The 17770-nt window shown below is 40.3% G+C and overlaps 1 protein-coding gene across 1 annotated transcript in view; it reads right to left on the bottom strand.

Annotated features, from left to right (window-relative positions):
• The window catches only part of BRE (brain and reproductive organ-expressed (TNFRSF1A modulator)), a 288488-nt gene that overhangs the window by 188180 nt on the left and 82538 nt on the right, over positions 1 to 17770 (bottom strand). Inside the window, exons 5-6 of the mRNA XM_019549599.1 lie at positions 12131 to 12325; positions 4771 to 4845 (exon numbers count right to left, since the gene is read on the bottom strand). Of these exons, the coding sequence (XP_019405144.1) occupies positions 4771 to 4845; positions 12131 to 12325 (270 nt within the window). The remainder of the gene's footprint in view (positions 1 to 4770; positions 4846 to 12130; positions 12326 to 17770) is intronic.

Below are 17770 nucleotides of genomic sequence, written 5' to 3' on the forward strand. Positions count from 1 at the left end.
TTTTCCAGTCCTCCGGGACTTGACCCGTTCGCCACGAGCGTTCAAATATTCCCGCCAGTGGCTCTGCAATGATGTCGGCCAGTGCCTTCAGTACCCTCGGATGGAGCTCATCCGGGCCTGCCGACTTAAAGGCATCCAGTTCTTCCAAGTGATACCTGATAGTATCATTAATACTCATGTGACTGAACAGTATGGGGCACTATCAAGGGCCTGGTAAGCCTCAGTGACCTTTCTGCATTGTCTGAGATTTTGGCTGCAGGCAGAAAGTGCATCTCTCAAAATGATAGTTCAGGTTGGAAGTGGGATGACTTTGTCCCCCTCAGAAAGGAATCTTCAGACCCTCATTATCCTTCTTCCTCATCCTCAGGTCAGTGGACAATGACTCTCCCAGTACTGGGGACATGTGGCTATTCTTCCCTACCCAATAGGGCTATTTTTCTGCTTTAGGACTGCATAGAGATTCTTGACCCCTATGCCTCAGAGACTTTGGTGGGCAAGGGTGCACAGCTGAACTCATAAAGTGACCTCGTTTCCCTTAAGAGGGACATTGGAGGTTCTCCCTTCTCCTGCAGTGCTGTGCCAGTCCAAGATTGAATGAGCCAAGTTTATCAACAGGATACATAAAAAAAATCCATTCTCATATGTTGAGAGACTTCATCCTGCAGATCACTTGCCTGTTTCCTGTGTAACGCCAACAGTAACACCTGTCATACCATGTGGTACCCTATTTTTGACTTTCAGCAGAGACATGCAGGCCACACTCTCACCAGACAAGTCTCTGGTTAGGAACTTGTAAGACAGGATTCTGTTCAGGGCTAGAACACTGAAAGTGTAGGTAAAAGAGTTAGTGGCAGTGTTAGCAGCTTGCCATTTTCCACCCATCACAGATTCTTTTCTCTGGGGCACTTGTAACAGTAGGAAAAAACACCCTGAATCCCTGCCTTCCCCTATTGGTGAACTCATCTAGCTAACTTGCTGCCTCAGGTGACTTAGTCTTTCTAGCCATATGACACTGGTTAATGTGCCTGCTACATAAATATGCATAACTTAGGATCCTTGTGTTAGGGTTCCCTCAAATAAATTTCAGTTTCTTTTATATTGCAATTTAGTCTAAAGGGGCATTGCTTTCTTTAAAACAAACAAAAAAAAGAGAATCCTTATCTTACAGACTTTGAAAGCAAACTGTCTTCATCAAGTAGGTGAAAAGACCCGACTTGAAATCTCCAAAATGAGGAATGGGACACCCTTCGAGTTCTGTCTTGCTTCCAATAGTGAAAAGAGGGAACTGAGGGTGGGTTAGAGTCATTCTGCCATTTATTGCCTTGCATAAGGCAGAAAAGCCCAGTATCTGTGAAGAGCACAAGTGCAGCCTTCACAGATACTGGATGCATCGACACATGCATTAAGGCAATTTTCCTAATGCACATTAAATTTAGTACCGCAATGTGAGATACTAAAAAAATGTACATTAAGCTACCTTAATTGAAGTAATGAATGGGCATGGTTTTTAAGTGATGCTTAATGCGCAGCAACCTATTTTACCGTGCATTAGTGTAATAGCACATTTTTTTATGTGATGTTTTAATGCACAGTAAAATAGGCTACTGCACATTAAAGCATACATGTAGAAGTGCCCACAGCTATTCAAAATATCTGACCTGTGTATAATAAAGCATATGTGCACCTGGAGTGGGAATCATACTGACACAATCAAAGACGACATGTCCTTTCAGTCACAGCACATGGTCTACAACTCTGAGCACATGGTCATATTCCAGGGAGAGCTCTTGCCCTGCAAGTTGTTAGGAGTGGGAAGACAGTACCTTTAAACTCTGCCCTTGTAGCAGATAATTGCAGCATGGGACAACATCTAGGTCTAATACGACAGAGCAGCATAACAGATACCTGTTTATAAATATTATATGTCAGTCAAGTTCTAGATCTGTTGTAGAACAAACTAACCCCTATTCATGCTCTCCTGTAAAAAATGCTGTAAGAGCTAGGCAGGATGATTCACATCCTAAGCAGTTCTGCAAATGAGGGAAACACAAGGGAGAAGCAGATCTTTAACTGACAAAGTACAGAGTACAAACATGCAGTGAACATGAATGAGACCACAAACCTGTTTGAAGGTGAATGGTTTCACCAAAATAACAATATGTTTTTTTAAAGCTGCTTAAATAAGAATGTAACACAGGCACATAAAAACATACACGGTTTCTGCAAGGCAGAAATTAGGATTTTTCAAGAGAACAATAAATACTTCCAGTGTTAAAATAACTCAAGAATGTCACACAAGAAACCATAATTTGATTTGATAGATATAAATATATTCTTGCTACTAGCATCAATACAGTCTTTCTTCCAATATCTCCATAGGCTTCTTATTTATTTTAGGGCAAAAGTATTTTCACTGTAAACCTGCCCGCCCCCATAGGCTTGCTATATGCCACTTTTGGAAATCATGTCCATCACTACTCTATTTAACTAAATATTAATCTCCTCTCAATCTGTACAGTATTCCCTCTAATCCAAGAGGCTTCTTCTCGGCAACTTCTTACATAGCATCTTTCTGTCATTCTGCTGCATGTGCCCTTCACTCTCCAGTTACTTTCAAATGTTAAGTAAAAACAACTGCCTCTAATGTTGTCTGTACAATGAATGTCACCAAGGAGTGTACAATCTTGCCACACATGATATTTACTAAGACACAACAACAGTACTACTTATAGAACACTTCAAAGGTCCATTTACTACAGGAAAATGACACTTTTTGGGGATCTCCACCATACCCCTTAATTTTCTTGTCTGCTTCTGTTACTATTTAATTTTAATGACATGAAGTGATTACCACATGGACATGAAACCCTGAAAGCTCACATTAATTTCTTCAAAATTATCTCAGAGTCTGTGGCTTTGTTCCCTACTATGACCCCTTAGACCGCATAAAGATTTTGGCCCACTAAACTGATGCATATTAAGGTATCTATGGTAGCCAGATCCAAAGGCTTAGCTCCCAGATAGATCTCACTGCAACAGAAATCCTACTGGCTTCCCTGACAAAGACTGGTAAATATGCTCATCTATCGGCAGAACATACCATATAACACTTCAGGACTAAGATACTAGTCCTCATTATGGGCTATGGAAACATGAAAACAGCATGGGGGATGGGGAAACTTTTACCTAGATAGACAGTATTTATGCCAACTAACATTTAACTGCTTAAATAGCCCTATTAATATTCCTAAATACTTATTCAAATTATTTTAAATAGACATGTAATTGAGACACTTGAGTGGAACAAGCATGCACATGTCACAGGGTTGCCAAGATAATTTCTTGCTGTCTGAAGCAGAAAAATAATTACTAGGTCTAAATTAACTGTTCGTCATACTACTTTTTCAAATTCTTCACTTTACTTCACAATATGTATGTTCTCTAATGAGGCGAGGTCCCACAGTATGTTGGACACTGCCCCTCCTTGGGTTGTATAACCCAGGGGTGCATAACAAAGAGGTAATTGACTGCAAACTAAGAGTGAGGGTTTAATGAAGCACATGCATGACTCTAGAAAAGTAGTGTGCTTGTTTTCTCAACTTATCATATGAAAATCGCTGAAAATGGTGTCTACAATTTCAAGGCCTTGCACTATTACTTAAATGTTCTACCTTACAAAGAAAATTCATTTATGGAAAGCAACATGTGCAAACAACACACCTTTCACTGGCACAAACTACAAAGAACAGGGATGACAAAATGCACAATGACTGCAAACCACTGCTTATTAGGCAAAAATATCCATCCTTTCATTCTTACATCTGCACCAATGTAAGTGTTTTATTTAGACTGACTGGTGCTTTGCATTATTGATCATGACCACATCCCACTATCCCTGCATTAAGATTACCTACAGTTTTAAATAAGAAGGAAGAAAGATTCTTGGGAAATCTTTCTAAAATTACAGTAAAACAAGATTAAGTAAAACTTCATTTTATTCACTAGCACTTTACCTCCTGGTAGTTAACACGCAGATAGCTAACGTAAGGAAATGCTGTTCTGGGTGGTTTTTTTCCTGCAGAAGACATAACCCTAAATGAAGACACAATCCCTGCCTAGAGAAATTTACAATTTGAAACAGATCGGGTTGGAAAGAGGAGGGGGAGCAAACCCACATACCTGGAGGGTACTGATAATAATTTAGAACGCCAGTCAGTCTGTCTGTCTCTCAATACATACACATATGTGGGGGTGTGCGTGCGCACACACGTATGCACCTATTTTTAAAAATGAGACGGTGAATGCAAATTACTGAAGTGAGTTTGCATCTGTTAGGCTAAATGAAGAGGCAGATTCTGTTTAAAAAGGATGGGGAGGGGAGAACCTCTGAAAACAGGAGGGTAGATGGGAGAAAAACAAAAGATGAGAGGTGGAGAAGGAAACTAAGATAGGGGAATCTAATCATTGTGTTGGTTTTTAGTCCATTCATACTGGTGGATTTTTGGACACTAATGTAAAACTGATCAGTGATTACTTCTTCTGAAGGAAGTAGCTTTTATTTTTAGTATGATTATGATTATTATTACACATTTGCAAGGACAAGTAATTCTTTTCCAAAGTACAACAATACCAAAATTTGAAACTACTGACTTACAGTCTCCTGTGGAAATTTGTCTGCTGAAATTCAAAATGTAGTTTTTACTAGGAACATTTCAATAATTCACACTTTCCCACAGAGTGAGCATTGTCAATATATTAATTTATTTTTACCTTGAGAAGGTATGTAGGAATATTGCTGAAATCCACTGGCAACTTCAAAAGAAAGCGAGCTGAAAATTCACCAGTCTGTGGAGAAAGGAACAAAAAATAATGAGGCCTCTAGCAAAAGTGATCTCTCTGTGTAATGTCTATCGCAGACAGGGTCACAGGCTGACCTGATTCAGGCTGAAAAATTAGGAAAGTAATGTCTTTTAACAATTTAGAGAGAAAAGGATGAGGGAGAAGAGTTAAGCAATGGCTTTCAGTGGTGATTATTAAAGCTAAAAAATATTAATTTGCAGCATTCACAACAAGCAATATGACAAAGTGCATCAAGTCTATAAGGGCACTGAGGCAGGGGATGGCTGTGACAAAATAATTAGTATTCTATATAGTGGTATCACCTACGCATCCTCTTCAATATGAGAGGCCAATTACGCTCGGTAAAATACAAATATATAAGTATATATAGTCTGTGCCCTGACACATTCCCAATATAATTAGATTTTCAAAAGAGAAAACTCCCATTTGGACACCTAAATGAAGTGACCAGATTTTCATAAGTGCCTAGCACACAACCTCTCCCATTGACAAGGATTAAAATAAATCGCAACAATCCATTCATATGCCTGTAAAGTACCTGAGCATTGTCACTGGGAAGAAATGCATTAATTAACTAAAAAAAACTTGCAGCAAGGCCAAACTTGTCAACATTGTTGATCTTTTTGTTACAGTAAAACAAAAGTTCAAAAGCCATGTATCTCTCTTAGGACAGTAGTAATATCAATGTATTTTCCTTTTAACAAATTAAATGCACAGAAATTACTTTTTAAAAACAAATGAAGAGACTTGTTAAAAATAGATGTAATAAGGTAATTTTTTTCAATAGGCATGTACTGCAGATATCTCTATTTTCAGAGTTTTAAACATACAACTTGAAAATAACTCCTTTGGGCATTAATCTGAGCAAATATATAAGATCTTTTGACAAAATGTATTTCAACGTTTATAAGGTTTGCTAGTGAAAAATGTAATAGTTTGAATATCTTACTCCCTTCTAAAGTCAAAGATCAGCTTATTTCTTAAGTGGCACTTTTCACATTGCTAGTTTCCCTCAATGTAGAACTAAGAAAAAGAATAAAACTACAATGATGCTTCATTTAAGAAAGGAAGTTGTAGAACTGGTATGAAAATATAAAAGTTAATTACCTTTTTACAACATATGAATGCATACAAATTAGTTGTTACTGTTGCACAGATATAAAATGCTGCCTTTCAGTCACTGTAGTTTGAACTGCATTTTTACTGTTCAGCTATTTTAGGCCATAAATTTTATTTGGTCACATTTCGTCAGAAATGAAAGCTGCACTCTGAAACGGGCAAAGGATTTCAGCTAAGATATGGGTTCCACACCAAACTCCAAAGTGCTAGAGTTATGACAACCTCCAAATTCAAACCATATTTCATAAGCAGCAAAATGGAGTTCTCTCATTGTGAAGGGATTCCTACTCCCTTTCATTTTAGTAAACCTTCTCAACATTTCTGGGTAACACTGATAAAAAAAGAACCATTTGAGCAAAACTTTGTTTCCACTGGTTTTGATGATTGAAGGATTCAATAAACAGTTAATAAAGGTGTCCCAAACTTTCTGTGAGTAAAGGCCTTGTAAGGGCAGCTACAACATACCGAATGAGTTTTAACAAATAAGGGGAAGAGAGTCATTAATTCTCTGATTTTTTGGTTTGCTCTCCTTAATTAGCAAAATTGGACAGACTTAGTAGGTGAAAATCAGAGCTGAGGAATGAATAGAAGATGAAAGAAGAGCATTTAAATTTTTGGCAGAAAAGCTAGAGGATTTTCTATAACGCATGTTCAGATTTACATAAATTAGAACACCTAAAGGGTTGCTTTACAACTGTTGCCTGCTGAAAAGTTGCCAAACTGTCCCTAACACATGGCTGTTTTTTATACATAAAGTGTATACAAAGGAAATGGAACGGATTTCCTCTCCATTTCATATGCTTCCTTAAAACAAGGCCTTATCCACCTGGTTATGAAAAGACTAAGTTTGTTCTTTTAAAGGAAATACATTGAAACTTGCCATTTGATACAATTAAAACAAAATATTCCTTTGATTAAATATTAAAGATTAATTTTCTATAGTTAGAACACAAAAAGCAGGATAGACTGAGGTAACAAATACTTGTTCAGTTTTAACGGTTTTATTTTATATGTGCATTACAGTATATTTAATTGTTCAATTACATACTGTCTTCCAAGTTCAATATTTTTTTATATAACCAAAAGGGGGTCAAATTTATGGCTGTGTGAACATTTATAGTGTGAAATGTGGTTGCCACTTTAGTCTGGCACTAAAATGGCTCTTTGCAACTAAAATATGATCCAGGTGCTTAAAAAAAATTGGATAGGTAAAAAGGTAAAGTAAAAGGGGAAACAAGGGAAGAAGTGAAATTATTGTAAGCAAGAAAAGTAAAGTATAAATAAGAATGTGCATGTTTCGAAGCACATAAATGATATATTCTCTTTGAAAAGAAATGTGGGCATTTTTGTGTGAAGGTAGGCGCAGATATAGTTACTCCAAAATATGCATAGAGCTTTGAACATTTAGTGGGGAAGAATGTGTATAAATATGTTAACCCGTGTAATCTGCCATTCTCTGAGGGACATCGGTTATCAATGTAGAATGAAGGAAATGTACAGCTGGCAACGTTTCTGTTGTAATTATCCTTTTTATCATTTTTGAAACTTATGTTAAAATAATTTCCCTCCAAACTTGGCAAGGCAGATTCTCCAAATTGAGAAATAGCTTTCCTTTCTCCTGATCAACTTCTTCCTTAAACTACTTCTTAAAACCAATTACTTCCAAAAGGCCTTTCCATCATAAATGACTATAGGACTAACCTAATGTCCAGTGATATCTACTGTGGTATTTACAAAGCTGTCAATATAAGTTGGATGGGACAATAAAATAAATTATTCATCTCCTTTTTTGGGAAAAGCTAGAGAGATGACTGGCTGTGCCCTAAATTAAGGAAGCTTTACACTTTTTCTTTTCAGTTGTTTATAATTTCCCCAATTTTGAACCATATGAACCGACAATTTCCATGCTAGAAGTTAGCCTCAGTTCTGCAGGATCATAGGAAAGTAGGGCTGGAAGGTCATCTAGTCTGGCCCCCTGTTTAAGGCAGGATCATCCCCAATTAAAACAGCTAACCTGCTATTGAAAATTTCCAAGGGTGGAGATTCCATTACTTCTCTAAGTAAACCATTCCAATGCTTGACCACTCTCATAGTCAAAAAATTCTTCCTCATATCCAACCTAAATTTTCCATGCTGCAGCTTAAAGCCATTGCTCCCAGTCCTGTTCCCTGCAGTCACAGAGAAAACCTCATCTCCATCCTCTCTATAATCGACCTTCAGGTATTTGAAGAATGTTATCAAGTCCCCACCTTACTCTTCCCTTCTCCAGACTAAATAATCCTAGTTCTTTCAGCTTTCCTCATAAATCTTGTGTCCCAGGCCTCAGAGCATTTTTGCTGCTGTGTCCTCAACTCTTTCCAAACTGTCCACATTTTTCTTGAAATGTGGGGCCTAAAACTGGACACAGTACTTCAGGTGAGGTCTTACAAATGCTGCATAGAGCAGAAGAATCACTCCCTTGATTTGCAAGTGACACTCCTGTTAATACAGCCCAGGACGCTGTTGTCTCCTATTCAGTTTGTGGTTCACCATAAGCCCCACATCCTTCTCTGAAGTACTATAACCTAGCCAGTCATTCCTCAGTCTGTATTTGGGGGGCACAGTTATTCCATCCCAAGTACAGGACTTTGCCCTTACCTTTGTTGAATCTCAACTCATTTATTGCGGACCATTTCTCCAGTATGTTCAGGTCACTCTGGATCCTAGCTCTACCCTCTGGAGTAAATTTTTAATGGTTTTACTAAAATGGGCTCAGCATTTTCTGAGAATTCAATTAAGGAAAAATACATTGTTTTGCCATCTCTAACAATTCTTGCTGCCATTTGACTGGGAAGTTTTAACACTTCTAGATTTTGGAAACAGTTGGTATCCCTTGAGTCTTACAAAATGGAATGAGTCATCATACTCTTCATACTGACAGAGCTCCATTCCTTTGGTTGGCAGCCTGTATGATATCTTGAACCTCAACCTTGTGACTCTCTTAGAGGCCTACAGTTGTCTATGAGGCTGCTCTGGCAGCCACCAAGCTTTCTTTGATGACCTCCCTTAGCTCTTCCCCAATGTCCTATGGTACATATACAGGAAAGGGAGTCACCCTGTCTTACAGTAGAAAATTATACTTGGCAAACTAGACCTGATCATCTGCCAGCCAGAGATGGAACAAAGCCAAAGAAAATGTGCCTGAAAATGCCCTTGTGCCCGGGCGTGCCTTTCGTTCAACTGAACTTCTCCTGCACTCCTGAAGAACCTGGGTTTGGGGGGGGAGGAAATCAACATTTTTCATTGTCCTTAGAGTTAATTTTTCTGTTACTTCCAGTATTTGATATCCGTCGCATATATAGAGATGCCATCAGAGAGCCTGCTAGCCTCCCTTTCCTGGAGCTATGAAAATCTGCTAAAGGATCATGGAAATGGTAATCCCCAGAAGGCCCAGTAAAGTATAATAAACGGAGATCTAACAGGGTTACAGATGAATTCCCATTGGCAGTCATAATTTTGTTACATACATGCTTTGGGAAAGGGCCGTTGCTTTAATAAGATAAAGAAGCATCTTTTCTTATCGATAAGAGGAAGAACATCATAAATGACATCCCCTATCCCAAAGCACTGAACCACACTGAACCTAAATTACCATATTTTCTGGCATACCACATGTCCCCCCTCCCCCCCCAGCAAATAAAACACACACCTTTGTTTTTGAAGACTGAATGCAGGAAAAAAGACGTTTCCAAAACTACGTGACATAGCGTAAGAACTTCTGGAAACACTAAGTTTCCAGGAAGTGAAGCAGTCCAGGAGACAGTCTGGGAGAGGCAGCAGGAACTTCCTGGTATGGTTGCCTCACCTAGACTGTCCCCAGGGATGCCACGTTCCTGGACATTCTGTGTTTCCAGAAGGACTTACTCTGTATCATACAAGGGTAAGCCCCAGATTCTTGTAAAGGCAGTACAAAGAGTATTACTTCTTTATTCCAAGTAGTTCTTTATTCAAGTTCTTGTAAAGAAAGCCCTGTTTCCATACCACAAGCCTCATCAAGATACCACCAGCAGCATACTTTGCTGCTTCAGACACAACTTACAGTGCTCAGCTAACTGCTACGTTATGAGAGGGTCAACATAGGACTCCATCATTTCAGCTTGCTAAGCCAGATACAAGCAGATGAGATCTTGGCAGCTGCATGGCATGCAGTGTCTCCAGGTTTGCTTCTATTCCAGAAAAGAAAAAATCAGCTTCCCCACTTAGACACAGCCCCACTTTGCAGTTCTGATTTTTTGCCACCCCAAAATTTGCCTTAGCCCCTGTACCCACCCTTCTAGCATGGCAACCACTTGCCCTGTGCAAGGCAGCTGCAGCAGCTGTGCCTATCCTGCTCCAGCCTGCAGGGAACTGCCCCCCCCCCCCCGAATGGAAAGAGGTTTGCACTCCCCAGGACACTGTGACAGGGGCTCCTACCCCTGTCGGGGTGCCCCCACCTTTGCCACTGGTTGGCATCGCCCCGCCATCACCCCGCCTCACCTGGGGCTGAGCTGAGCTGGCCTGTGGGTGCTGCTAAGGGCAGGCACAGAGGGGCTGGACCAGGCTGTGGGGGCAGGGCCCTTCACAGACAGCTGTGGCTTGGACTGGGGCCACAGGACCTATCTACCCAGTTTGCTTCCAGCTCCCCATGCCCAGGCTGGGCTGGGCTGGGCTGTCAGAGCCTCTGAAACAGGCTGGGCTCTCCCCTTCCTCTTACTCCCCACCCCCACCCTGGTCTGTACTTAGCCAATAAGTTCCCTTCTTTATAGACCACAATTTTCTCTAAATGCTCGTTAGCAGTAAGCACATTTCAAAATTCCTATGTTTTTATCTAAGTTATAATAAACACATTCAGAAGTTATTTGCAATTTTTAAAAAATATTTTTTTCACCCTTCCATAACTCATAAGTGATTGACAAGATTTGTCTCAAGATTTATTTTAGGTAAAAATAATTTTTAAAAAAATTGCCTCAAGACACATGAAGTGTCAGCTCCCCAGGCAAATTCTTTAAATGGGGCTTAATCCATCAGCTGCCGAACTTAGATGGAAGGTTCCCATGAGCTAAGGTGGGAAATGTATAAGAGAAAGAAAGGGGGTCATAAATCTTGGTGTTTTCAACCCTGACAGCAGTTTTTGTCATTGCCAAAAACGATGATAATGTGTGAATATGAGTATGCAAACTAAAAAGGTTAAAAACACAGAGAATACTTTCCACATGTCCACATGTAATATTTCACCAGGTGTTCAAAAGGTGCCATGGATTACTTTCTGTAACGTGCTTTGCTGGCAACAATTGTGGATGGAATTCTGTACCTTTCTTTGCCTATCTTTTTTTTTGAAGAAGGGATATAACCAAACCAGATCAGTAACCTGATTTACAGAAACAGAGTGCACTAATGACACCAAGAATATTTGGGTGGGATCATATTAGGAGGGACGACAGACATGTTTAAAAAAAAGGTTTAAGGGCTGTCAGTTCGTCCATATTGTCCTTTAATCAAATATTTCTATGCTACCAGCAATGCAGTTTAGATAATGAAACTGAAGCCAAGGCTCAGCAGATATGGAAGTTGAAAGGTATTTTGGATAATCAACCTATGTTCCCATTAGAAAACCATATATATATACCTTTATAAGCAAAATGCTTCCAAGGGAATGCAACTATACCAGCCAAAAAGCACAGCTTTGCCAGTATAACTGCATTTATACTAAGTACTTTTGCTGGCATAGCAATGTCAGTACAAAACACACCCATAACCAGCATAGCTATGCCAGAAAAAGCCTTCTTAGGCAGGCAGAACCACAGTTTGGAAGGGTGGGAAAGAACATGATTCTCACAGCTCACCACCAGCTTATCTATAAATCAAGTGCACTGACATATACTCTGAAGACAGTTGCTCACCTGGAAATCAAGTTCAGGTGAGGTAATGGAACAGAAGCAATGAACAAAGGAGGGAGTGGAGAGTGCAGAGGGTGAGATGGAGAGAAACAGGACTTTTTGCACTGTGAACAAAGTATATGAATACATCACAAATAGGATTATTTTCCAAAGTAATGTTGAGAATTACTATGGCAAAAGAATCCCTCCAGAAGTATTTTATATTGCTTTCATCAGAAGTATTGCTAATAGCTTACCCAGTTGTTTTTTTTGCCAGCATAGATTTCCATGTTTTCTCCATACTGTGGTTCTTCAAGTAAAGTCTGATATTCAAACATGAGGCGAGAGCTCTCACGCAATCGGCCACATTGGAACTGGTGATACTGCTGCACAAGCTCTTTCACAACAAGCAGGAGGCACTCAGGGTTTGAAGGATTCCACGAGGCTAAATTCTGTTGAATTAGAAAACAAAAAAAAGGCAGATTAGTTTATAGCAACAGAAAGAGAGATGAGTTGTCTTGCAGCCAAAATAATATGAAGGGCTTGTCTATATGGGGAACCTGTTGTGAAACTAAGCTAAGATGTAAATTTAAACTGCACGATATACTCTACTTATTGAAAGTGGATTAAGCTAAACAGTAAAAGGCATAGCTCTATGCCAGCCAAAGCTATGACAGCAATGTGCAATAAGAGAAGAAACACAGAGCTACTATGGAATTGATATCATGGCTTATTTTTCAACACAGGAAAGACTTAATGAACATCTGAGCTGCATCTGAGTACCTGAAGCCTTTCAACTGACAGAACCAAATTCATCTAAAAAAAATCATAAAAATAAACTGAAGGAAACACAGTCCTGCAGTGAATCTAAAGAAAATTTAGAAGTACTTAATACTAGCACAAGTGACTGCATCCAATTGACTAACTCTGGAAGCAAACACCTTTTTTTCATTCAAAGAACACTACAGGAGCAAGACACAATTCCTTTCCACTGTCTCAACCATGAGTCCAGGGCTTTGTCTTCACTTCAGAATTAAGTTATAACTTTAGCCATATCTCGAACTTGAATCCCATCTAAGAGGTATAAGAGGGCAGCTTTGTGCCCTAGGCTGCCACAGTGCACTGGGCAATTCCAGCTGCTGTAGTCCAATGGCAGCAGCAGCTATTTTTGAGCACCCCCTCACCTCTCTTAGTTACACTACTGTCCCAGCCCCTTAATTAGACCGTAGTGGTGGCTTAACTCAAGTTGGCTAACATTAGGAACAGAGACTATAGCTCAAATTGGCTCAATTCAAGAGCTAGTCAACATACTCTTTCTGTGCTATGCATCCAATCTTTCTTAAGAAGTGGTGCCCAAACCTTTTGCCCAGCAAGTCAGATGGGTAGTGCCTGGCAGGTCTGCAGGCTAGATTTGGCCAGTGGTTCTGATCCAGCACCCAGGCCCCATCCAATTGTGTGGAGGGGGCTGGGGAGAACAGCCTGGCCTCAACCCAGGCCACAGAGAAAGGGGGCCTGACGCAGGGATCAGGTGGCAGCAAGGCCTAGCCTGATCAAACCATGGGGAGGACGGGGCATGGCCCAGCCTTGATCCAGCTGCAGGGGCTAGGAGGTTTGGAAATTTGCCAGGGGGAGGATGGCAATATTAATTGCAACTGGCCCCTACCACCAAGTTTCCTGACCTATGGAGAGCCCCATGGGCCAGATGTGATGGCTTTGCAGGCTGGAAGTTGCAGACCCCTCTTCTTAAGTGTTTGCCCTGTGGTTGCTTTCACTTAAACTAGGCTATGGCTATTATTCTAATGCACACACATATGTTTCTGGGGTTGACATTATACTCCTATTTGTGACCAACCTCACTGAGTTTATTCTGTGGTAAAAACTACAGCTTCCTTGTCTCTCACGATTTTGTACGATAGCTAATGTACATTAAAATTAATGTTCCTAACACCCAAGTTAGGTGTTACATTTTACATCTAAAATGTCATAAGATAATATACCATATCATTCTACTGGGGAGGGGGGCAGACAGCTCAGTTCAAAATATTTTCTTAAATATTATACTTACTCTTGATATAGAAATATTAAACATACTATAAACAAAAGACATTTAAACCATATACATTCTATGTGCATGAATAGAAGGCATTGCTATTTTTAATGTTCTTGAGCAGAACAAATTATTTTTAGTACATAACTGAACAAAAACTAAACAAGAAGAGAAAAAAATGTTTTTATAATAGAGGCAGTAGTGTTCTGTTGTATATTCTGAATTCAAATACAACAAGAGGTGATTTTTTACTCAGATTTTCATAACATGTTGGTCCCAGAGCCTGTATAATGCACTTATTTTTTTACAGAACTCAGGACAGTAAAAATACTAAGATAAAGAACCCAAACATTAAAAAAAAATACAGAAACTAAATCAAGATCTGCAAATTAAACAGGAGAGATGCATCAAATTTTTATCCTACCCTTCTGGAAAGGGTGAGCTGCATAGCCTATGCACATAAGTTCCAGAGTCCTTCTAGCCCATGCAGCAACCAGCAAAATCCAGACACATAGGTAATGCAGCAGAACATAGCCCAGTGACTGTCAAATGTCTTTCTGAATACCTCCAGTGATAGGGAGTCCACAACTTCCCTACTCGGCCTATTCCACTGCCTTACTTTCCTAATAGTGAAGATTTTTTCCTGATATCCAGTCTAAACTTACTTCATTGCAACTTCAAGCCACTGGTCCCCATCCTACTTTGAAATGAGAGAAAAACATGTTTCTCTCTTCTTTATAGTAGTCCTTCAGATATTGGAAGACTACTATCATGTCCTCTCTGAAGTGCATTTTCCACAACTGAACATGCTTAGCTCCTTCAGCATCTCCTTGTATGACTTGCTTTGCAAGGCCTTTACCATCTTTGTTGCTTGCCACTAGGTCCTCTCCAACTTCTCCACATTTAAAATGTGGAGCCTAAAATAGCATGCAATACCCTCGATGAGGCCTAACCAATGCTGAGTAAACAGGCATTATCACCTGTTTACCTCTAATGCTTTTATTGATGCATCCCAAAATTGCATTTGCCTTTTGTGCAGCTGCATCACACTGCAGACTCACATTGAGTCTGTGATCCACCAAGACGCCTAGATCCTTTTCCATAATGCTGCCATCCAGCCAAGTGTCACCCATCTTGTATTTTCATTTTTGATTATTCTTTCCAAGCATTCTTGTAGCATTTGTGGCACCTTGTGTTTGTCAGTATTGAATTTCATCCTGTTAGCTCCAGCCCAGCTTTCCAATCTGTCGAGATCCTTCTGAATTGTGCTTGCATTCTTTAACATGTTCACAATCCTTCCCAGTTTTGTGCTGTCTGCAAACTTGTTCAAGAAGTTTTCTATGCTAGCATCCAAATTATTATTAAACACATTGAACAGCACCAGGACCAGGATAGACCCGCATGAGACTATTTGAAACCTCCTCTGACACGGATCCATTTGCAATTACCTTTTGCCTGTGGTTATTGAGCCAGTTGTCTAACCACCTTATAGCAGTTTTGTCCAGCTCGCGTTTCTCAATTTGTTTATGAGACCGTCATGTGGGATTTTGTTAAAAGCACTGCTGAAGTCCAGAGACACTACATCCACGGCATTCCCTTCATCTACCCAGGTTACTTTGTCAAAAAAAGGAGATCAAGTTTGTGAGACAATTTGCTCTTAGTAAATCCATGCTGGGTGCTTGGGATTAACCTTTCCTCCTCCAGATGTTTGCAAACAGACTTCCTTAGGCTATGCTCCAGTAACTTCCTGGGCATTAAGATAAGGCCTGTAGTTTCCTAGGTCTTCCTTTTTGCATTTTTAAGAAGGGCACTATGTTGGCACTTTTCCAGTCCTATGGTACCTTGCCTGTCTCTCATAATTTCATTAATACCATTGCCAAAGGACCCAAGTTCTCCTTTGCCAGTTCCATCACTCCCTGAGATGAAGTTCAACAGGCTGAGCTGACTTGAATTCATTCAGATGTAGCAAAAGCTCTCTAACAGTCTCTTATTTCATTCCTCAGCTTGTTTATTTCTTTATCCAAATAATCTTTATTAGGTGTTTGGCTGCAGCTTAATTTGTGTGTGTGAAGACTGAGGCAAACTACCTGTTGAGTAGCTCTGCCTTTCAAAAGGATGTGGCCGTTTGCTTATGGTCTGAAACAGAAACAAACAAGAGCTGTTGTATTTGCTGTGGCTGAAAAGTTTAAGTAGGTAGCATACATGTTTAGATTGGTTCTAGATATTAATAACTGAGTGTACTAGTATTTATGTCAGCTTCACTTTTCAAATGTTTTTTCACTCTGTGCCACTTGCACCTGGGAATCAATGACTTTTAATAATCATTTATTTACGTTCTCCAGCTTTCAGTGTTACAAGCCAAAATAAAGTATGACTAATTTGCCAGCTGGAGAGACACGTATAGAGTATATGCCATAGGGACCTTTCTTTCCAAAAACTGCCAAGTTTACCAACAGAAGTGTAAAAACAGTGTTGTCTTCCATGATGATTTCATCTCAAAATTTATGGTATCTGGTGTTTCTTCAAGCCCCAGATCCCAAAGGCAGGTGATTTCTGTGAAGATCTCAGTTTTAACCTTTTTTTTTTTTTTTAATTACTAACTATTACGGGTTCCAGAGAACAGCATCTATATTATAAGCTGCAGTTTGCAAGCAGTTCACTGGGAGCAAGAGGAGGAATGGGAAGAGGAAGAGAAACCAAACACCAGATCCTGCTTTAAGAAAGGTAAGTGAGGCAAGGCTGCCTGCGTTTGGCTTGCTGAGCATCTGTTCGGTCAGCTGTGTTGGGCATGTGCTCTGAGCAGCTAGATGCGTTGCTAGCAGGGTGACTGTAGGGTGACTGCTGCCTGTGTCTGACAAAAGCCATAACAAGGGGGCAGAGCCAGTCCAGGCCCACGAGGGTATGAAAGGAGATGCCAGGGAGCAAGCAAACAGGGGGAGCAAACAGTTCACAAGTCAGTTTGCTGTCCCCTTCTCTGAAGGGGAGCCTTTAAGGTAAGCTCTTTAATTAAGAGCAACTAACCTAGATATATTTAGCTTAAGAAGCCAAAACTCAGCAGTCAGACCAATACTTAAGCCCCTTGTTTAACTAGGGTCCAGAGTGAGGGGAAGTTCTCTTGGGAGTTTGCCTGGAAACTCTCTCACCTTCCTTTGCTTGCAAGCAGGATGGAGAAATGGGGGAGGCTCTCATTCTTTCTGAGAAAATAGGGCAATCAGCTAGTTCTCTCAGGTGTCTGTACATGAATGCACAGAGCCTGGGAAACTAGCAGGAAGAACTAGAAGTCACTGCACAGTCACAGAACTATGATGTGATTGGAACAAGAGAGACTTGGGGCACTTTTACATGTGCTTCGACTCGCTCTAAATCTGCTGGAGCAGTCTAACCAGAACGCTCCAGCATGTTGCAAAGTCTCGTATATTTAGCGACCCCACAGTTGAAATGGGCAGCAGGAGTCCTTTAACTAAAACTTGTCAAACAAGCATCCTTGGTGGGATTGGAAGCATGACTGGAAAACTGTCTTAGATGGGTATAAACTGCAGGCAGGGAAGAAGAGGAGGAGGAGTTGCACTTTATGTAAAAGAGCCATATGATTGCTCAGAGGTTGAGTATGAAACTGGCAATAGATAGTCCTGTTGAAAATCTCTGGGTTAGGGTCAGAAGGGAGAGCAACAAGGGTGACGTTGTGGTGGGTCACCACCAGACCAGGAGGATGAGGCATTCTTTAAACAGCTAGAGGAAGTTTCCTGATCAGAAGCCCTGGTTCTCATGGGGGACTTCAATCACCCTGACCATGACCCCAGGGAGATGGGAGTTCAAGAAGAGTGGTTGCTTCTCAAGGAAGCGATCCTCA

The sequence above is a fragment of the Crocodylus porosus genome, unplaced genomic scaffold (assembly GCF_001723895.1).
Source record: "Crocodylus porosus isolate Cpor-Errol unplaced genomic scaffold, CroPor_comp1, whole genome shotgun sequence".
Lineage (NCBI taxonomy): Eukaryota > Metazoa > Chordata > Crocodylia > Crocodylidae > Crocodylus > Crocodylus porosus.